At 41.9% G+C, this 23,548-nt stretch overlaps 1 protein-coding gene across 1 annotated transcript in view; it reads right to left on the bottom strand.

The window, feature by feature from the left end:
- Positions 1-23,548, bottom strand: part of LOC113981708 (transportin-1-like) — an 87,294-nt gene that overhangs the window by 29,890 nt on the left and 33,856 nt on the right. Inside the window, exons 4-8 of the mRNA XM_027709263.1 lie at positions 15,931-16,037; positions 15,267-15,400; positions 12,787-12,868; positions 11,947-12,069; positions 4,495-4,613 (exon numbers count right to left, since the gene is read on the bottom strand). Of these exons, the coding sequence (XP_027565064.1) occupies positions 4,495-4,613; positions 11,947-12,069; positions 12,787-12,868; positions 15,267-15,400; positions 15,931-16,037 (565 nt within the window). The remainder of the gene's footprint in view (positions 1-4,494; positions 4,614-11,946; positions 12,070-12,786; positions 12,869-15,266; positions 15,401-15,930; positions 16,038-23,548) is intronic.

Here is a 23,548-nt window from a genome sequence, read left to right as displayed (position 1 = left end):
CTAGGGCCAGAGCTCTTTAATGTTTTTATAAATGATCTGGAAGTAGGAATCAAACGTATGGTAAGTAAGTTTGCCAATGATTAGACTAAACTAGGAGCTGTTGACTCCCTAGAGGCAGAGAGGTCCTGCAGAGAAACCTCAACAAATGAGAGGGCTGGGCAATCACCAACCTTATGGAGTTTAACAAAGACAAGTGCCAGAATTTGCACCTGGGACAGGGCAACCCTGGATGTATGGACAAACTAGGGAATGAGAGGCTAGAGACCAGTGCCGCGGAAAGGGACCTGAGAGTCCTGGTTGATGGCATAGTCATATGATTTAGTGTTAGATAGTTCTGTGAGGAGCAGGGAGTTGGACTTGATGATCCTTATGGGTCCCTTCCAACTCAAGAGATTCTATGATTCTATGATGTCAAAATAACACATAAATAAAGCAAGCTGGTTTTCAGTTACCTGGTCCATAATTTTGGCTGTAACCATACTCTCCCCAACAACACAAACAAACAACCCCAGACAAAAACTTAGCCTGATAACAAAAGTTAGTACCTTAACCATACTCCATTTCATGAGGTTCATTAATACTTTGTCATCTGAAAAAGTGTTAATTTCTAACTAGAGGTAGCCAGATGGCACAACTGTGTTTTACATTTTAAAAACAGGATATTCTTCCATATGATTAAATCTATTTTGAAGTCCCTTTCAGAAATTAAGTCAAATTCTTTTCAGTAAGAATTCACACTTCCAAAATATGCTTGATAAACAAGTTATTAAGTTGGTTCTTGTATACTATTCGTCACTTTACTAACCTGTGGCTGAAGACTCTACCTCACTACTCTTAAGGATGGAAGTCTACCTACATTGAGCTCTCCTATCCTTTTGTGATTACTTCAAGTACCACCCCTTAAGACAAGTCCTTGACATTGCAGAGATCTTGACATTAGTCAAGTCATTAGTCTATATTAGAACTTTACTTAGTTATTAAACTGGTTATGGCCATGGGTCTCCAATGGTATTGATGTATGGCAAAAAAAAAAAAAAAGTACCAGGGGAAAAAAGTCAAGTATTTTATATATAAACACATTCGCTACAAAAATAAATCCATAAAAACAAATATATGTATTAGAAGCCAAATCAAGATAATACTGAAATTACCATGGACTGACCGAGCACCAGCAACAGACTTAATCTCTCTATATTCTACAGCTGAGGAGTATTGTTTCTGAAGGTATTCAGGCCAGCAATAATATTCATGCATCTCAATGGCAATATGCACTAAACAAAAATTTCCCTCAAATTACAACTGGAAACTGGCATTAACCTGTGTATAGGCACAGAGGCAAGAGGCAACCACACCAACACTCTGTGGAGCAAGAGAGATTGATTTTAGTCATGGGGGGATTGTGGTGGTGCACACACACCCCACCCCCCCATCCTCGGGCCTGCTCTACAACCTCAGAAGCTCCACACAAGTCTTGACTGAACCAGTTGAGCGCTGAAGCACCCCTTTACCATACCAGTTGGGCACTGAAGCATCCCTGACTGTGCCAGGAGCTCTTGCATGATATAGGTGGGAATTACACTGACCATATCAGGAACATCATCTGCTTGACCAAGGTGGGGAACAAAGGAAAGGCAGTTATTCTTGTTAGCCTTGGTAAATTATTTACCTCAATCGTAGCCCGAGTGAAACAGTATCATTGTTACTGGACTTTCTGGGAAAAAAGACCAGCAGTTACTGACCTGGGTCATGGCTAGGATGGAAACATACTGATGACTAAAGCCAACTCTCTTGCGACCCTATAAACAGCGGTCCTAAGTGAGGCCCTTTGAGCTCTCCTGGACCACAACGGGCTATGACCAGCAACCTCCCTCTGAGTGAGACACCTCTCAGAGCTCTCAAACCCTCGAGTTTGTGATACTTGAAGGACCATCACTGACAACAAGGCCTAGGCTGATATCCCCCCCACTATCTCCATGCTCCTCCAGGTGCAACCCTTGCCTGTTGGGAAATGCAAAGGGATTTGACTGAGTATTTCACTGAACCTGAGGGGAATTGTTGATAGGTACATTTACACACATAGAAATAGGTGTACACATGGTTTTACCTGTGTGCATGTGAATTGATTATGGTATGAATGCTGTTATTGTGAATCTATAATTAAGTCACTGTTATAACTGTAATAAATCCTACTGAATTAATTTTTAAATGCTAAATTAGTCAATGATTAAGTGCTGCTAAGCCCTTCTGCACCCTTATCTTTTGTATCCATATCCTTTGCACCCTTACCCCCTTTTGCATTCCCAGTCTTCATGTAAATCATTCTAAATTGATTCTAATCTGATTTTCCTATGTATGCTTCGTCTATGTAGTAAGTAATAGAGTGAGCCTTGCCATCGAACTCTGTTAAAGTCACACTTTCACAAATACATATTAAAACCTGCTTTTTGCCAATACCTTTGATGGTGACTTTGAGCAGCTGAAATTACTCGTTCACAACAATTACCTTCTGAACTTTCAATAAAAGAATAGTGAGTATTTGGATTAACACCTATTACTTGGCATTTCCGCAACATACTTCATGAAGTATGAAGGAGCTATATATTTTATAAAAAAGCCTACAGGATCAAAATGGAACAAGATACTAAACAAACAGGTTTTTAGATCTTGTCCCACTTAATCTAATATAAAAGAATTATCATCAAGAACTGGCAAATTTATATAGCTCCCTAGTCAAAAAGGACTCACCAACAAAGTTGCTTTCAACAAATATGACATTGAAAGATAAGAGATATGTAATGTTACTCTTATCTGTTTTACTATAAATATAAAAGCTCCTTAAAAAACCCACAAAAACTGAGGATGAAGCTGTTGCAATGTCAATGGTCATGGTGATGCCTAAAATGGAAGAAAAAACTCTCCAAACAATATTAGTATAGATAAGGTAGAGAGCAATTCTTTAATGAAAGAGGCCAGAAGAGTTTTACAATTTATACTGAGAAGGTGACTAGTATTAATATATGTGTTGGGAGGGAGGGAGGTAGAATCAAGAACTGTGCTATTATTCTTTTTTATTTTGAGTTATAAGAGTAGGATTTATTAAAAACATTTTAAAACTTCAAAGTAATTTCTCATAACACTGATTCTTCTGTTTTCAAATCCTATTCCTGTACTGCTACAGCAGGTGTTTTAATCTCAATTCTCTGTTTTCTAAATGCTTATGAAAACTGAAATTTGGAAACCCCTTCCCTTTTTTCTTTTAATTGCTTTACATCTAAAATGGTCATTTTTGTTGCAAATAATGTGTCTCATCTCTCAACATTTTAACTGGAAGAGCAGAATCACAGACAGAACTGCTCTAGCATTTTCTAAAACCTTCCATGCATATGTCAAAAAAGGGTCTCCATTTATTGGGAACACTGAAGAATTTGTTTCCTATTGCAAAAGTCTTTAGATTAGTCTGGAAATAAGTTATTGGCACTGTTGCAGACATGTAGATGTTTAAATCTCAAATATGGATATTCAATTCCTGTTCAATCAAGTATCTACATTTTAAGGCTTAGGAAAACTTTTTGAAACTTAGAAAAAAGTTTTTGAAGCTTAAAAAACTACTGTCAGTCTGAAGAAGCATGAAGAAAAACACTATACATGCTTTCAAGTTTAAATTGCCATGGCAATTGATATGAAATTGATTCCAAAATCTAAATGACCATGTCATTTTGTTATGTTCTTCATAAAGATGGGGAACCCCTGGCATGACTATGCACATAGAAGCATTGCACAGAAATGCTAGTTGTCAAGACAACGTGTTCATGGTAATAATATAATGGCCAGTCTTCGCGAACGAAGATTTTGGGAAAGGTCTTTTACCTTTCCAGCCTGCGCAATGGATTTTTTAGGTGAGACACAGCATGCGCTGAACTGAGCCCACCCTTTAATCCTAAGGTTCATCTGCCGGGGCCAAGCAAGCTTGGACAATGGCAGTGAGGTCCTCAGGACGTAGGTTTGTTTAGAGTGACCTTCTCATAGATGGATGGCCTCACAGGGCTAACGAGTTCCATCTGCCCGGGGGACTGGGGAATCGAACCTGGGTCGCAGCAGTGAGAGTCCTGCATGCTAACCACTAGGCCACCAGGGGTCCACGTGTTCATGGTACACCAGATATTACAGGTAATGTCACATGAAGATATTTGTTTAAGCTTAAGCGCATGATATACCTTTATATCAATCTGATACTTAACAGGCTGTTAAGGTTGAGGTAGAGCACCAGTGATACAGTTTAGGTTGCTTCTGGAGCCAAGTCTGAAATCCTCAGAAGTCTTTTCAGTGACCTCTGTGCTACAGCCATTTTTAATATGCACAAGAACTAGCTACAAGAAACTCCTCCTAAGCATACAGCAAGCTAGATACGATCTCTATAAGAGTAACCAGGAAAAAGTCAACTGAAGTTTAAAGATGACTATTGCAAAATAACTAGTTCTAATTCTTAATACTTACTTAGTAAGATGTCGACATAATACATCTTTACAAATTGGCTGTTCAGCCAAAGTCAGCCAAAACTCGCAAGCCTCCAAAGCAACATTTTCATCTTGGTCCTGGGTCCTTTGAAGCATATACTACACAAAAAAAAAGCCAATCTTGTATAAGTTTTAATTGAAGAAGCTATCAACATTGCAAAGCATGTTTACAAAAACAGACTATGCTCCCAGAGTAATTTTGTTTCTTTGGGGCAAGGGGAAGAAACAGATATAAGAGACTACTTAAGGCTATGGTGAGAATAAGCCAAGAGACATTTCTCAATGCTAGATGATTCGGATTCTAAGATTTTCACTGTTTAAGTGAGAACATTATTACCAAGAAACTATAGAGACCCATGATAGTAAACAGTTTCCTGAGAATAGTTGTTTTTTTCTTCAATTATTATTTTAACACTCCCCCCCTTTCTCTTTTTGAATAAAACTTACTTTTGAATAAAACACTTAGAAAGATGGAAATACTTTTTATATCCAGTGCCATAAAAAAGCTTCCCTTTAAAATCTTGATTACCTGACTGGATGCAATTAAGTAGAACCCATAACAGGGGAAAAAAAGTCTCACTTTTTTCTAGCATGAATGGTAATTCAGAGATTCAGTATCAAATCTTTAGGCTTGCTGTTAAAATTTAATCCCCCTTAAACAAAAAATAATCAAATACCCGCATAAACAGAAAGGCTAAGTATACCACAGATACATCAGTTTTTTGTACATGACTGCCAAAGCAATTTAGGGAAGACGCTTGCAACTTCCCAAATAGTAATTTCTGCATTCTTCCATGCCAGCTCTTATTTCTGAAACAGTTGGTTCTTCCACTCATTTTAGAAGCCTCATGGAAGTCCATGCAGCTACGTTTCCTCACACATTCATTTAAAACAAGCAAAAGAAATCCTCCTTCAGAATTACCATTTTGTTCTCAAAATTAAATAGGATGGGACAACCTATATTATCCTTATGCATTTCAGGGATCCAAGATTTGCAACAAACATATCCCTTCCTACAGAACTGTATTCCTACAGGGTTGCATCAAAAGAAGCATGGTCAGCAGGTTGAGGGAGGCGATTCTCCCCCATCACTCCGCTCTGGTGAGACCCCACCTGGAGTATTGCATCCAACTCTGGGGGCCCCAACACAAGAAAACCATGGGCCTGTTGGAACAAGTCCAGCAGAGGCCACTAAGATGTTCAGAGAGCTGGAGCAACTCTCTTATGTGGAAAGGCTGAGAGAGTTGGGGTTGTTCAGCCTGGAGAAGAGAAGGATTCGAGGAGACCTTCTAGCACCTTTCAGTACCTAAAGGGGCTCCAAGAGAGCTGGAGAGGGACATTTTACAAGGGCATGGAGTGACAGGACAAGGGGAAATGGCTTCAAACTGACAGAGGGCAGGGTTACATTAGATATTAGGCAGAAATTCTTCACTGTGAGGGTGGTGAGGCACTGGATCACGTTGCCCAGAGAGGTTGTGGACTCCCCATCCATGGAAGTGTTCAAGGCCAGGTTGGATGGAGCTCTGAGCAACCTGGTCTAGTGAAAGGTGTCCTTGCACGTGGCAGGAGGCTTGTAACTAGATGATCTTTGAGGCCCCTTCCAACACAAACCATTCTATGATTCTATGAACTGCACGAAATCGTGTCATTATTGTGATTAAGAACTGACAGCAGCAAAAATACTGCTCTATTCTGACTTAGGAACAGATTACAGCTTGGAAAAGTTGAAAAATGTCCTATCCATTCCAAGCAAGGTTCATTAACGCAACTGAAGTGATTTGGCATTTTTCTCTAGAGGGCTTGAAAATCCACACTTTTCTTGTGTCCAGTTATTTGTCACAAAGACAAACCAGAATGACAAAAAGTAATTTCTGTTTCAAGGTGCTCCTCACACTGTCATTTTCTCTTTAAGCATGTATTATAATATATGCTCCATGAAGTTAGATAGCAGTAGATTGAAAAGGCTACTTATATTCAGTGGTATAAGATAGGCATCTACGCAGCATGGAAATCAGAGAGAGGTTTGGGTTGGAAGGGACCTCAAAGATTATGTAGTTCCAACCCCCCTGCCATGGACAGGGACACCTTCCACTAGACCAGGTTGCTCAAAGCCCCATCCAGCCTGGCCTTGAACATTTCCAGGGATGGTGTCATATGTTTGCTTGTTTTAAAGAAAAAATCCGGCTGGGAATTTTTTCCCCCGTCCCACTGTGAAAGAAAGATGTTGTCGAGAGAGGGGGAGGGGGTAGCTAGAGTGATTCACACACACAAAAGAACTAGCCAGCAGCCCCACATTCCAAGCTAATGGGCCTCAGAAGACTGTGGGGGGAGGTGAGTTTTTCTCCTCAGGAAATTGCATCCTTTTTTACCTTTTTTTCTGAGACTCGGGGAGTATGCAGGGTGGAGAAGCAAGCTCCAGGTTCAGTTTGGTTTTTTTTCCTCCTCGGCCGGGTCGCCGGTTCTTCGGGCCCTGAGGGAGGTCCCAATTTCGCCTCCGACCCCTCGCGTACTGTTTTGCCCACGGCCTGTGTACCCCCCCCGGAGCTGCCAAGGATCCGGAAGCTGATAGCAACTTGTGAGTTTTTTCCCTTTCTTCCTGGGTTTCCCTGCCCCTCGTTGGACAGACTGACATCCCTGTCCCTTGCTAGCTGCCGCTTTCGTGGCTGAGGGTGGGGGACACACCTTGGGGTCTTGAACCACCTGGCACAGCTGAGATCCGCCATCTGCCACGTGGGGTTCGTCAACAGCGCCCCCTGCCGACCACCACAGAGCAACTGCAGGCTCTGCTCCTCCAGAGATCCAACAGCGCCCCCTGCTGGTCGTGCTTAGAATTGCGCCAAAAGGAGTAAAGAACTGTTTTTGGGTGGGAATTTGGGTGCAGGATTGTTGTTTGTTTTTGTTCTTTTGGTGTGCTACCTATACACATATATCCTTTAATAAAAGGCTGTTAATTTTTTGTTTCTTTCTCCACATTTCCTCGACTGGAGCCTCTTAATTTCAGATTTACAATTGGTTAGAGGGGGAAGCTTGGTCTTCCTCATAAGTCACCCTCCTTAGCAAACACTTCTGTCTCGTTCAACTGAGACAGATGGGGCATCCACAACATTGCTGGGCAACCTGTGCCAGTGCCTCACCACCCTCACAGGGAAGAATTGCTTCCTAATATCCAATCTAACCCTACTCTCTAACAGTTTAAAACCACTGTCCCTTGTCCTGTCACTACAACTCTTGATAGAGTTCTTCCCCATCTTTCCTGTAGGCCCCCATAATAACAGTGATACTAGTAGCAAAGCAAACTGTGGGAAATATTATTTGAAGGCTTTTAGGCTTTTTTAGTATTTCCCAGAATATTCCGAGTTGGAAGGGACCCACAAGGATCATCGAGTCCAACTCTGAAGTGAATGGCCCATATGGAGATTGAACTCACAACCTTGGTGTTATTAGCACCATGCTCTAACCAACTGAGCTAATCTCAGGGTTGTTCTTGTGCCATACTTCAATAAGTACTTTCAATGATAAGCTAAAAAATTCTACTGACTTTAGGCAGTGGAAATAGTTGCTTCATAACAAAAAATTACAAAATAGCATAGGAATATTATTCAGAACTGCTTTGCATACTCTGTAACAATGTTGTGTTAGTCTTGCTATGTCAAACTATTGAAACAGGAGCCAGACCTAAAAGAGTTAACTGAGATATCTTGGCCCGCAAAGAAACCCCAAAACCTGTGTTGCTAGAAGAACATTTTAGGAGCACTGGTTAATATCATGTTCTGTTCTGCTCACTGGACCAAAGGCCTTATTATAGAAAGAATAGGAGTAGTACACACACAGTAATAAATTAGGTAAACTAGACGTTTCAATAAGATCTAGAAGGCCCAGAGCCAGGATTTTGCAAGCTTGAAGAATTCAGGTCACCTAATCGAAGAGGTCAAATTGAGGAAGACCTCCATGGCGACCACCAGAGGGATGAAGGCTTGAGGAGAAGACCCCCACAGTAGAAGACTGTGCATGTCTGGAAAGACTCCGCCCAGAGACTAGCCTACTTATTAATATGTATAATAAATGATGTAACCATGTATCAAAAGTGTTTAAAATAGCTTGCTTTTGCACTTTCAAGTTGAGCAAGTTTGTCCAGCGTGAGCTGGTTTGCTCCCAACGTTGAATAAACAAATACCTTGCTGCTTAAAGATAAAAAAAGACTCTGAGCAGTTTTTCAGACCGAGTTTTTTGGAATCACTATCAAGAAAAGAAGAGCGTGATGCACAAAGCATTAAGACATCATTTGAGCAGTAACAGACATCTATCTGAAAGCAACAGGACGCACACAATCTTATTACTTCAGCAACAAGCTGAGTTTCTGTGTTATAACTTCATACTATCAACATCATTAATTAGAAGTAATCGCATTATGCATTGTTGAGGGAGGAAGGGGTTGAAAACAGAAAACTGGCAAGGAGAAAAGAGAATAAGTTGGTTTTAGAATTGTTTTCGCCCAAAGACCAATCTTGCAGCTGGGAATTGCTAAGAATATTGCTTCAGTGTGGGAATCTTCACACCCTGTGTTTCCTTTTGGTTGTTTTCTGTCTGTTGAAAGAAATGGAATTCTCTCGAGGAAGATGACAGAATGTTGTTAAAAACTTAAAAGCATTCTTTCCCGAAGGCTTGGGGGGAAGGGAGATAAGAGAGAAAGTTTAGAACTGTAAAAACAGCCTTGTGAGCCACTTGCGCATGCATCAGGCCTTTGATATGTAAGACAAAGCCCAGACCCGGCTGGTGCTTTTTGCCCCTGCTACACTTTGCGCTTTTTGCCCCTGCTACATTTTGACTTAGCAGTGTGTGTGTCCCTGCAAATGATGGAATAAATCTATTCTTCACACTTCAGCTGTGAGTCATGGTCATCTTGGTTAACCTGCATCTATCAATTCTTACAATTGTACTACAAAAAGTCAGGACTTCTATTGACAAAAATCTTAGCACCCACGTGTCTGGCTAAATATGCTCTATGAACATACAAGTGCAATCTAATAACTGAAATCTGTTAGGTCAGTCTATTCCTGACATATCCTGTTGTCATGTTCTCAGAGAAAGAAAAGAGAAAAAAAAAACCACAGAAAAATACATATCTGCTTCTTCTCACCTGGAAGTACACACTCAAAAAACCTACTGAAATCCAAATTCAACCATCCCTGTATCCTCCAGGAACTTGTCAAGAAAGTTAATACTAAACCTGTCTGGTTCAAAAGCATGATGCTGGCCAAGACTTTCTGTCTTAGAATCACAACTGAATCATTATTATTCTTAACTACTTTAAAAGTGATTCTTCATAAGTATAAAAAACCCTATCATGTGGATAATGTTTCGCTTTTTAAGAATTCCTTCAGTTAGATCAGCCACCATCAGCAACATTCAAGCTTCAAAGGAGCAAAACCAGACTCATTTGAATGTTGAACATTCTGGGATATTCTGGAATATTACATTAGCACATACCAATATGTATACAGAACTGGGGAAGTCAATAATAGTACACAGTAGTCCCAAAACTGGGGGGGGAAGAGGGGGAGGGGAGGAAGTATAAACTTTGTTATAGAGCAAAAATTCACTACTACTTTCTTTTATAGAGAAGATGCCTTTTAAGTCTTCCCAACGAAAAAAGGGATACAGTGAGGATACAATATTGGATCTTCTGGTTGCTGACATCATTTCTACCTGCAAAGTCCACAAGTTCCTTACTGATTTGTTTGCTGACAACCCCAAGTTGTGTGGTGTGGTCAACACTAGAGGGAAGGGATGTCATCCAGAGGGACCTGGACAGGCTTAAGAGGTAGGCCCATGCAAACCTCATGAAGTTCAACAAGGCCAAGTGTAAGGTCCTGCACCTGGGTCGGGGCAATCCCAAGCACAAATACAGGCTGGGTGGAGAATGGATTGAGAGTAGCCCAGGGAAGAAGGATATGGAACTGCTGGAGCAAGTCCAGCAGAGGCCACAAAGATGCTCAGAGGGCTGGAGCATCTCTGCTATGGAGACAGGCTGAGAGAGCTGGGGATATTCAGCCTGGAGAAGAGAAGGCTCCAGGGTGACCATAGAGCACCTTACAGTAATTAAAGGGGCTCCAAGAGAGCTAGAGAGGGACTTCTGACAAGGGCCTGGAGTGAATGGCTTCACACTGACAGCGAGCAGGGTTAGATTAGATATTAGGAAGAAATTCTTGACTGCGAGAGTGATGAGGCATTGGATCACGTTGCCCAGAGAAGTGGTGGATGCCCCATCCCTGGAAGTGTTCAAGGACAGGTTGGATGGAGCTTTGAGCAACCTGGTCTAGTGGAAGGTGTCCCTGCCCATGGCAGGGGGCTTGTAATTAGATGATCTTTAAGGTCCCTTCCAACCCAAACCTTTCTAGGATTCTATGATCATAGGAGGGTGAAGAGCCAAAGAAGTTATCACTTGCTGACAATATAATCTCCAAAACTTTATTCTATCTCTCAAAAATAACCCCAAACCAGACCAAACAAAAGAAAAAAAATACCTCAAGTACCAACAATCCCTAATTGTCCTGTGTTACATGAGAAGATATCTGCCAGGGTTGGTGTCATGGAATTCCAGACAACACTAGACAGATGTTACAGGTAATCTCAATTTTATGCCTCTCTAATGCCTTTGTCCAGGAGTAAAAAAAAAAAAACAAAAAAAAACAACTTAGCACCTTCTTCATTTTGTCTGGATTTAGCTCATATGGAATTTGACACTAGGTTATGACCCGCTTGTTCATATATGTGCATGAGAAAGATACTGATCTTTGCTATATTTCCAATCTAGCAAGTAGCGTATGTAAAGACTGCCTAGAAGCTGCCAGTATTTCCCAGAAATATGGAAATTACAACTCAGTTGAGCAGACAAGTACTAGTTGATTGGTCCTCTGGTAGGCAAGTCTGCACTAATCTAGAATGATAAAGGAACTATCAAATGACACCAACCTGTAAAACTGAATGCAATGGCAGGCAGCTTTTTTAGTAGCTCAAAGAGCATCTCAGATATATAAAATTACATTCCTTATCCTTGCTGTGGTCAAAAGATCCAAAAAGGTGACAGCTTCAATGTGTAAACTGCAACAGTATCAGCACCAGACCTAAGATTTTTAACATGATCTTCTCACTTGTGGTCAGACAATGCCTGGCTGCTCCATGGTATAGCTGATCCTGGCCATTTCAGGATTAAGTAACTTAATGAAGAATGAACAACTGCCATACGCATTGTCTGTCAAATACAATGTCATGTTGGCAATTAGCTAAAAAGAAACTTTTGCAACCTCAAGCATATAATGAAGAGTAGGTAAGCGCAAGAGTAACATACCTATTCTGATGTATGCTTTTAATTTGCTATTATTTATGCAATCCCAAACATGTTTCAGTATGCAATTTGGGAAATAAGACTCACCTCAACTATACTAATCATATGAGGAAGCAGGCGATCCATTCGAACTTCCAGCAACATTACCAGAGCACGACAAACATTTTTGCGTACTTCAGGCTCCTCATCACCAGCCAGTGCAAAAAGATTCTATTGGAAAGTAATACCAGTTGAAAAGCTTCAATTGATCTAGTTCAACTTGTATTTAAATTGGCATTATTGGCAAACTAAAGTATGCAAACATGTACTTCTGTACCCTCCCACCTCACACCTCAGAAAATCGTATTATTTCCTAAACACACGGTTTAGTAAATGAACTCTTCGAACTTTCAGTGTGTATTGTTACCCAGTGTTTTGGTCATATGTACATTAGACACAAGAACATTATTCCCTGAATTTTTTTTCCCTAAACATTAATGAAGTTCTGAAGCTAGAAAATGCCTTCAGTACATAACAGCAGCAAATAAAATACTCTGGATAACCCAAAATATTATCCTTCTAATCCACATTCAGTAGTAGTATTCAGAGACCCATAATCTAGACTCAGTGACATGATGATCCCTGTACTGAACTCTCAATCACAGGGAAGTGACAGATTGCTGTCAGTACCTCTATGCAAGAAGTTTCCTCTATTTATGAAAAGGAAGCATTTTTCAAAGTACTAATTTCTTGTGCTGGGAGAGTTCTTAGATTATTCTGAGCATAAACATGCAGAATCACCTTCAACCCACGGGGATTGAAGCTAAGAATGGGAAGCCATCAATGTGGAGTTTGGGGGTAGTGGTGGTTGTAAAACATTATTCAAAGCTCTTGATAAATTAGATATGTTATTTGACTTAACCCCCCGAACCAAGAATTCACACTCACCTCAATAAAAGAATCTATGTGCAACATAAGAGCTTGAGTTCTGCTGATGATGAATTGATTGACACACGCAACAGCATGAGACCTACAAATGGAACAGTTAAAATATGTTTTTCATGACTTAAACATTTTCTAAACTGCACATAGGCATCAAAAACATTAGGAAGTAAATCACACTGTCCAAGCATTTTCTAGAGGCAAGAGGGAACAAATCTGCACATCAATATTGTTACCAAGAAAAATTACTAAACCACATTTTTAAGTACCACCTCCAATATATATAATAAATAATTTTAAATTAAGTATTCAGTAAATAAAAAACATAGCAGGATGACTATACCTGGCACATTCATTCCAAACAGTATGCAAGGTTGTTCTTTTTCATAATAATCATAATATATTATTATGATTATTAATTTTCTCTGATAGTAACAATTCCATACAAGTCAACATGGTGACATTTTAGCATGCCCTTCTTCATTATTAAGTATCCTCTTCATTATTAAGTATCCAACTGCCTTGGCAAGATTTTTATAATTTAATGAGACCAATATGCATCAGTAATATAGTTGTAGCTTAGAACAAATACACACTTGCATTAGGATATATAATAAAACACTTGTGGTAGAAACAAACTGAAAGTGAAGAACTGGTTCTTCTATTTCACTTCATGCAAAGCCACTGCTTACAAGTCTTTTTCATTCTCAGAGATACAAAAGCCAAATTATATAAGTAAAGGCACAAGATAAAGCTACCTTTAAAAGCCTCTGAAGATCCATTCAAGTATTTTTACTAACATAACTCCAAATATCTAGTCTGTTCAGACATTTCTTGGAAGAAAGTCTCATAAAACAGTGTTCAAAAGTTGTCTCGACAGATTTAAATACTGTTAATATTTAAATACTGTTAAATACTAATAGTATTTTACTGACACTACAAATATTCTTCATACTTCAGTGCTATGTACTGAAACCAGGCCACAGATCAGCAGGTGATCTGCTTTAAAGATGAAACTGGTTTAACTATCTCAATGCCAAAGCTTATCTTTCTACAAGTGCTAGTTCATGCTTCATTATATATTTTACTTAGTGTGCATCTATTTTAGGTGAGTTTTTAAATCTTATTTAAATCCTATCAAGATATATTCCTAGTTATGCTCTTTCTTCTAATCTTCACCATCTACTACTGCTGGCAATAATTGAACCCTCCAAGTCGTAAAATCTTTCAATATAATTTTCAAACAGGAGACAAAAAACACATTTCAGAGAATCACACAAGAATGGTTGAGGTTGGAAGGGTCCTCTGTAGGTCAGCTGCTCAAATAGGGCCACCTACTGCTGGTTGCAGAGGACCACATCACGATGGCTTTTGAATATCTCCAAGGATGGGGACTCTACCATCTCTCTGGGTAATCTGTGCCAGTGCTTGGTCATCCTCACAGTAAAAAAAGTGCTTCCCAATGTTCAGAGGGAACCTTCTGTGTCTGTCTGTGCCCATTGCTGCATGTCCTGTCACTGGACACAAATGAAAAGAGGCTGGCTCTGTCTTCTTTGAACCCTCCCTTCAGGTATTTACACACATGGATGATGTCACCCATGAGCCTTCTCTTCTCCAGGCTAAACAGTCCCAGCTCTCTCAGTCTTTCCTCATAGGAGAGATGCTCCAGTCCCTTCATCATCTTTGTGGCCCTTCACTAGACTCTCTCCAGTAGTTCCATGTCTCTCTTGTACTTGGGAGCCCAGAACTGGACACAGTTCTACAGGTGTGGCCTCACCTGGAGGGTGAGGGGAAGAATCACCTCCCATGCTGGTAACACTCCAGCCCAGGATACCATTCACCTTGTTTGTGGCAAGGGCACATTGTTGGCTTATTTCAGGGTAAAAGCTACTGTTCTTGTTGATAAATATTAGCAATAACAAGTTAAATTTGGAATTTTTCTTCTATTCTATACTTCTGTTACTTTGGAAAGATTAATACTGTATTAAAGTAAAAAGATGTTGAACCCATTTAATTTTATCTAGCTGAAAGATAGAGTTTTATAAGTTTTGGTGCAGTTAAAGCAGAAAAATATTTTTCTGCAAGAACTCAGAAACTATTATCAGCAAATAATTTTTTACTCTCCCATTGCTGCAGTCATAACAAAATGAATGCAAGACAGTTGTTTCTAATCAGAATATGAAATTTTAACCACAGCATTGAAATTTTCATAATAATATGCAAAATATTAAAAAAAAATATTTTCAAAGTCAGAAAGATTATAGATTTGGAAGATGTATAAAGAGGCGAGGTTGATTTATTAACTAAACAGATAAGTGTGGAAATTACTGATGCATGAAATTTCTGTGCCTTCGCTTCTCACATTTGCATATGCAGGATTGTTTAAAAAAACTAAGCATGTTTTAAACTGATCTACAAAATATCAACCTTGCTGCTCATGTAAAAAATTTTTTAACAGATAACTTTAGTATAACACCTACACCTACCTTATTTTTGGACTGCTGTGTTTGAAGAATTGCAAGAATTTAGGTATCATGATATTGAGTGGTCGGTCCAATACATCACTATCTAAAATTTCAGCAGAGTCTTCACATATCTTCTGAAGAGCACCAAATGCACCCTGTTTAAAAACAAACAAAACCCAAAAACAACAAAAAAAATCTGTTCTTTTACATTTTGAAGAAAGTAACATTTCAGGTTTCGTACCGAACATAATTTTAGCAAAAGACCACAGTAAATGTAGCTAATTAACAAAGTAAATGTAGTTGACTAAATATGGAGTTAAATTAAAATAACCTTAAAGACTTTTTATTTAAGCACTTTATACTATCATCTGTAACATCTCAAGCTGGATGAGTCTATAACAGGTAAGTGGTAATTTTAATTTTAACATTCAATGCTCATTTATTTATTCATATTATTAAAAATGCTTAAAAGCAAGATTTTTAAAAAATCAGACAAGACTTTTTCTCTTCATAGTTTAAAACAGGCTGGTATTTATTTATTTTCCTTCATAAACACTGAACAAAAAAGATTATATATGTGCATATACACACATACAAAATACTATACATATATATAGTATCTATGAAGAGAGACAAAAAATATTCAAATTTAAATAATAATCCATTTCAAAATAAGCCTCCTTACCTCACAGGTATTGTAATCTTCAGAATCCAACAGGCTGCAAAGCTTTGGTAAGAGGTCAGGCCAATTCTGTAATTCCCCTTTTGAAGCAATGGTTGTTATCAGAATGCCTAAATGAATCAGAGGAATAAAGGAAATGAGATCTCATATATCTTTACAGGTTTCACACCAATTTTTCTCATTTTACTCTTCTCAAAGATCTAAGGAGTTAAGAAATGTCTTGTTTTATTAAGAGCTGGCCAACATAAAAAGAGGAAGTACATTTAATTACAAATGGTATTTAAAGGGCTTTGAAATGCAAAGGCAGGTTGATCCTTCCTGCTATCATGAAGGGCTCAGATGTGAGAAGTCAAGCACAAAGTAATTCCAGTTAAGGTAATAATCATGTCCAAATACTCCAAGGAAGGTTCTGCTCTACGTTTACTAAAAACTGTACAAATCTTGACCTCCAGTAAACATAGAGTAATATCCAGCTCAAGTCACTCCCTCTTTATTATGATACAAAGGCATGAACACTGAAAGATGTCATTCTAAAAATTATAACCCATTGCTAAATTATGCGTTCACAACTTTACTGTTTACACAAAACATTAAGAGCACGTGCTGATGTCCAGGTGTTAGAAAGATAAATTAACTTCTTGGTAGAATTGCTTTGTTAAGGTTTAGGGCTGGACATGCTTCAGTGATCTCAGACCTAGGGGGAGGTTAACAAAGCTTGGGAAGAAGGATGTACCACTCATAGTGGACACAAAGAATGCAGAATTTATGGGCCACAAGGACATCTGGCAGAACTCCCAAGATAAGGAAGAAACTAATAAAGCCAGCTCAGCAACTGTACAGAAATCAGCTCCAACTGGGTAAAAGATAATTCTGGCAGGGGAAGATTGCAACCACTGACTCATGGACCAACGACCCAAGAAACCCACTGACCCAAAAGAAGAGGAAGACTGAACATGCGGACTAATTAGCATGGGAAGTGAGAGAATCATTAAGCAATAGAAGATAGAATACTAATTAATAAGAGAACTATGTAACTTGTAGCCAGTGAGCATTAATGCCTTTGTTAAAATGTATAAATAGTTTAAGGTTTTGATGATTGGGGAGCCAGCCTTTTGTGGGTTACCACTCAGCTCCCTACTTTGCACCAACTAGAATAAAAAAATAGAAATACCTCACCTCAGTGTGTGAATTGGTGCTGTGCACAGGGCAGCAAGCCCACACTCAGGACAACAATTCTAAGACATACCTACTAAGAGCTTACACACTATGGCAGGTCATCCAGTGATCAGCTGTAAGGGTTGGCTGATTCAGATCCAGCAAATAGAGAGGATGGCCCAGAGAGTCACTTCCATTTTCAACACTGTAGTGGGTTTCTGTGGCTGGGTTTTGGTAGCAGGGGGGGCTACAGGGGTGGCTTCTGTTAGAAGCTGCTAGAAGCTTCCCCTGTCCCATGGAGCCAATGCCAGCCGGCTCCAGGACGGACTTCCTGCTGCTGGCCAAGGCCAAGCCAATCAGGAGTAATGGTAATGCCTCTGTGATAACATATTTAAGAAAAGAAGGTTGTTGCACAGAAAGAATTCCAGCCAGGGAAGAGCGGAGTGAGAACATGGGAACAACAAGGTAGACACCAAGGTCAGTGCAGAAGGAGGGGGAGGAGGTGCTCCAGGTGCTGGAGCTGTGGCCCCTGCAGCCTATGGTGCAGACCATGGTGAAGCAGGCTGTCCCCCTGCAGCCCATGGAGGACCATCAGGGTGCAGAGACCCACCTGCAGCCCATGGAGGAGCCCATGCTGGAGCAGGTGGATGCATAAAGGAGGCTGTGACCCTGTGGGAGGCCCAGGATGGAGAAGGGTCCTGCCAGAGACCTGCAGCCCGTGGAGAGGGAAGCCCATGCTGGAGCAGGTTTTTCCCGGGTAGGACTTGTGGCCCCTGTGGGGGACCCACGTCGGTACAGCTCATTCGTGAAGGACTGCACCCCATGGAGGAGTGACCCAAGGGACAGCAATTTGGGAAGAACTGTTGCCCGAGGGATGGACTCACCCTGGAGAGGTCCATCAAGGACTGTCTCCCGTGGGAGGGACCCCATGGGAGCAGGGGAAGGACTGCTCTCTGAGCAGCGGCAGAAACAACAACTGACCATAACCCCCATTCCCCATCCCACTGCACCGCTGGGGGGGGAGGGAGAACATGGAAGGAGGGGTGGGGGGGAAGGTGTTTTTAAGAGTGTTTTATTTCTCACTCTTTGGCTTTTATCCTGTTAGTAATAAATTTAAGTACTAGCCCCACTTTGAGTCTGTTTTGCCTGTGAAGGTAATCAGTAAGTGACCTCTCCCAGCTCTTACCTCTACTCATGAATCCTTAGCTGTTTTTTTGTCCTCTCTCCTCTGTCCAGTTGCAGAGGGACAGTGAGAGAGCAGCTTTAGTGGGTACCTGGTATCTGGCCAGGGTCAAATAGCCCAGGAAAAACTAATTAGGTGACAAGAATGGGGAAAGCTGCTTATAAAATTGGACTGACTATGAGTCCATTTTGCCTCAACTAGTAATCTCCCAAGTGACAAGTGATGAAAAAAAGCTTTCCTAAGCTTTTTCATTGAGCTAATCACCCTATATCCTTTTTCTTTGGAATAAAATGTTAAAACTGTTATTAAATATACAAGAATACAGGACCATATTACCTCCTAAATAGATGCATTTATTTCCTGGTGTTATAGGTTATAATCTGAGAGAGGAATTTTTCTTTCCCTGCTTCCCTGTAAGAGAAACAGAGTTCAAACAGGGAAGGGGGAAGGGGAGGTCATTAGCTTTACAAAAGATTTAGCCCGCTGAGCTACATTCTTAGCTAATGGCCCATTTTCGAAGGCTGGCTCTGCTCGGAGGGGAGACAGGCTGTCTGCTGGGTTCTTTTTGGAGTACGGAGACAGGGTCTGTGTGCAGGGTCTGTGTGCGGAGCATTTGGAGAGAAGGTCTGGAAGCCTGTTTGTCTGACTGCCCGTCCCGGTCAGCCCGGACTGCTGACTTCAGCTTGGCCTGGGAGCTGTCTCTTGTCCCCAGCCCGGACCTGCTGTGTTTCATTGGAGAGTCTCTGTGCTCGCTGGGAGAAAAGGAGGAGCTTTTGGGGCACCATCAACTGAGAACCACAGTGAGTCCTGTTGGGGGTGAACTGCCTTCCTTACCCCTTCCTTCCATTGAGGGTAGGGTCCCCCATCTTCTTTTCGGCTCCTCCCGCGACCCGAGACCAACCCCCCAGACCCCTCTTCCCGCGTGGTGACCTCCAGAGCCCAACAGCGCCCCCTGCCGACCTCCACAGCAAACTGCAGGCTCTGCACCTCCAGAGCCCAACAGCGCCCTCTGCCGACCACAACAGAGAACTGCAGGCCCTGCACCTTCAGCGATCCAACAGCTCCCCCTGCAGGCCACGATTAGGACTGCGCTAAAGGACAGAGAAGTATCCACTCAGACCCTTTTTTTCTAGGACTACTGTCTAGTTTGGTTTTTTTGTGTTCTGTTACTGTTTTTGCTAACATACATATATCTTTTATTAAAGGGTTGTTATCTCTTCTGTTTTCCACACTTCCTTGATTAAAGCCCCGTAATTTTTTAATTCACAATTGCTGAGACAGAGGAGTTTGTTTTGTCCCATAACTCATCCTCTTTAGCAAACCTTCCAGTCTCTTCAAACTGAGACACCTGGTAAGTTTGTGGGTCTTCAACATATGCAACTATTTTTTGAAGTTGAATCCATATTTCAGTGTTGGCACAAGGGTTTTTAAAACCTGTACCGCACAGCACAGAGAAGTTCCACAACGTTACTCATTTCACAATTAAAATAGAGAAAGCCTAAGTAAGGATACAACAATGCGCAGTTATCATTATGTCTCCAATCACAGTTCTAAAATAGACGCTATTGCCATCTTTATTGTCCTCAGTAAGGTGACTTCTGAGAAAGAGATTAATAAGCCTGCTTCCAATCATGGTCAAAAGGTATCAGCTTTTGTCTGGTTATCAGGTGCCAGAGACCACAAAGGCTGCGTTACTTCTTCCCTGATGCTATTTTGATGTACTTGCTCATCTTCCTCTCAGATTCCAGAGATCTTATTTGTGATTGGCTCATTAAATTGTCAGTGCTTCAACAGCAATAATATCACAGAATCACAGAATATGCTGAGTTGTAAGGGACCCACAGGGATCATTAAGTCCAACTCCTGGCCTTGTACAGGACCATCCCCAATAGTCACACCGTGTGCCCAAGAGCATTGTCCAAACGCTTCTTGAACTCTGTCAGGCTTGGTGCTGTGACCACTTCCCTGGGAAACCTGTTCCAGTGCCCAACCGCCCTCTGGGTGAAGAACCTCTTTCTAATATCTAACCTAAACCTCCCCTGATACAACTTCAGACCATTCCCTCAGGTCCTGTCATTGGTCACAAGAGAGGAGATCAGTGCCTGCTCCTCCTCTTCCCCTCACGAGGAAGTTGTAGACTGCGATGATGTCTCCCCTCAGTGTCCTCTTCTCTAGGCTGAACAGACCAAGTGACCTCAGCCACTCCTCATACAGCTTCCCCTCAAGGCCTTTCGCCATCTTTGCTGTCCTCCTTTGGACACTCTCTAATAGCTTAATATCTTTCTTATATTGCGGTGACAAAAACTACAAACAGTATTCAAGGTGAGGCCGCACCAGTGCAGAGTAGAACAGGACAATCCCCTCCCTTGACCGGCTGGCGATGCTGTGACTGATGCCCCCCTGGACACAGTTGGCCCTGATGAGTCATATTCAACCTGCCATCAACCAGGACCCCTAGGTCCCTTTCTGTGACACTGCTTTCCAGCATCTCATTCCCCAGTCTGCACGTACACCCAGGGTTGCCCCATCCCAGGTGCAGAATATAGCACTCTCCTTTGTTGAACTTCATATGGTTGGTGATTGCATATCTATGGTGGTTTGACCCTGGCTGGATGCCAGGTACCCACCAAAACTGCTCTGTCGCTCTCCTCCTCAACTGGACAGGGGAGAGAAAATATAACAAAAAGTTCATGAGTTAAGGACCAGAAGAGATCACTCACCCATTACCGTCACAGGCAAAACAGACTCCAACTGGGAAAATTAGTTGAATGTATTAACAATCAAAACCAGAGCAGGATAATGAGAAGTAAAACAAATCCTAAAAAACACCTTTCCCCCATCCCTCCCTCCTTCCCGGGCTTAACTTTATTCTCAGTTCTCTACCTCCTGTATGCAGCAGCACAGGGAGATGGGAATGGGGGTTATGGTCAGTTCATCAAACGTTGTTTCTGCCACTGCTTCCTCCTCGGGGAGACTAGTCCTTCCCCTGCTTCAGCATAGGTTTCCTCCCACAGGAGACAGTCCTCCACAAACTGAAATGAGTCCTTCCCATAGGCTGCAGTCCTTCACAAACTGCTCCAGCGTGAGTCCTTTCCATGGGGTGCAGTCCTTAAGGAATAGGCTGCTCCAGCATGGATCCTCCATGGGGTCACAAGTCCTGCCAGCAAACCTGCTCCAGCATGGGCTTCCCTCTCCATGAGGCCACAGGTGCTGCCAGGAGCCTTCTCTAGCACAGGCTTCCCACAGGGTCACAGCCCTCTTTCAGGCATCCACCTGCTCTGGCATGGGTCTCCTCCACAGGCTGCAGGTGGATCTCTGCATCCCCATGGACCTCAATAGGCTGCAGGGGGACAGCCTGCTTCACCACAGTCTGCACCACAGGCTGAAGGGGAATCTCAGATCCAGCACCTGGAGCACCTCCTCTCCCTCCTTCTCCACTGATCTTGGTGTCTACAGAGTCCTTTCACATATTTTCACCCCTCTCTTCTCTGGCTGCAATTACATCTGTGCAATAACTCTTTTTTTTCCCTTCTTAAATGTTACCCTAGAGGCATTACTGCTATCGCTGATTGTCTCAGCCTTGGCCAGCAGCAGGTCTGTCTTGGAGCCAACTGGCATTGGCTCTGTAGGACATGGGGGAAGCTTCTAGCAGTTTCTCAAAGAAGCCACCCCTGTAGCCCCACCTGCTAGTAAAACCTGGCCATGCAAACCCTTTACAGCATCCTAAAGAGCAGCTATGACTAACAAAGGCCAACTCATATGCTAACAAGGCAGCATAGGCAGGTAGCAATATTTTTACACCTAGTTAGTATGAAGAGACCAGTGAGTACTGGACCAACCTCACTATTAAGACACAAGCCTACATGGATCCAATACTTAATTACTTCACATAGGAGGGTGAAAAAATAATAAATAGCGACTCTTACTATGTAAGCATACAATTAATCAGTTGGTATGCATCTTCAGAGTTCAAATATGCTTGAATAATCTTTGTAAGGACCACTCGAAGCTCAACAGTAATTGAGCTACGAATTCAAAAATGTTTCCTCAAATCAAACAATAAAATACTCAAAACCAAAATGCTCAAAACACAGCCTGCAACCGGCCGCCTCCCCTAGCTGTCACCACCACCAAACCACCCTAAGAGAGCAATCCAATCAGAGCTGTTATATATTCTCCTGAGGGAATTGGCTGATGCAGTTGCCAAGCCACTCTCCTTGATATTTGAAAAGTCATGGCAGTCAGGTGAAGTCCCAGGTGACTGGAAAAGGAGAAACATTGTACCCATCTTTAAAAAGGATGGAAAGGAAGACCCAGGGAAGTACTGACCTGTCAGCCTCACCTCTGTGCCTGGGAAGATCCTGGAACAGATCCTCCTAGAAACTATGCTAAGGCACACGGAGGACAGGAAGGTGATTCGAGACAGCCATCACAGCTTCACCAAGGGCAAGTCCTGCGTAACCAACCTAGTGGCCTTCTATGAATAACTACATTAGTGGACAAGGGAAGGGCTATGGACGTCCTCTACCTGGACTTCTGTAAAGCCTTTGACATGGTCTCCCATAACATCCTTCTCTCTAAATTGAAGAGAGAGTTGGATTTGATGGATGGACTGTTTGGTGGATAAGGAATTGGTTGGACAGTCGCATCCAGAGAGTTGTGGTCAACTGCTCAGTGTCATGAGGAACATCAGTGACAAGTGGTGTCCCTCAGGGGTCTGTATTGAGACCAGTGCTATTCAGTGTCTTCATTAATGACATAGACAAAGGGATCGAGTGCACCATCAGCAAGTTTGCAGATGACACCAAACTAAGTGGTGCAGTTGACACGCCTGAAGGAGGGGATGACATCCAGAGGGACCGAGACAAGCACAAGAAGTGGGCCCATGGGAACCTCATAAGGTTCAGTAAGACCAAGTGCAAGGTGCTGCACCTGGGTCGGGGCAACTCCCAGACTGGGGAATGACCAGATAGAGAGCAGCCCTTCCGAGAAGGACTTGGGAGTGCTGGTGGATGAGAGGCTGGACATGAGCCAGCAGTGTGTGCTTGCAACCCAGAAAGCCAATCATATTCTGGGCTGCATCAAAAGCAGCATGGCCAACAGGTTGAGGGAGGTGATTCTGCCCCTCTACTCTGCTCTGGTGAGACTCCACCTGGAGTACTGCATCCAGCTCTGGGGGCCCCAGCAATGGAAGGACATCAACCTTTTGGAGTGAAACAGGAACCAGGCCTAAAAAAGTTAACTGAGATATCTTGGCCTGTTTAGAAACCCCAATACTTGTTT

The sequence above is a fragment of the Neopelma chrysocephalum genome, unplaced genomic scaffold, assembly GCF_003984885.1.
Source record: "Neopelma chrysocephalum unplaced genomic scaffold, ASM398488v2 Primary Assembly neopelma1_96714, whole genome shotgun sequence".
Lineage (NCBI taxonomy): Eukaryota > Metazoa > Chordata > Aves > Passeriformes > Pipridae > Neopelma > Neopelma chrysocephalum.
Note: the sequence above shows the minus strand (reverse complement) of the source record. Positions and strands in the feature narration are given on the sequence as shown.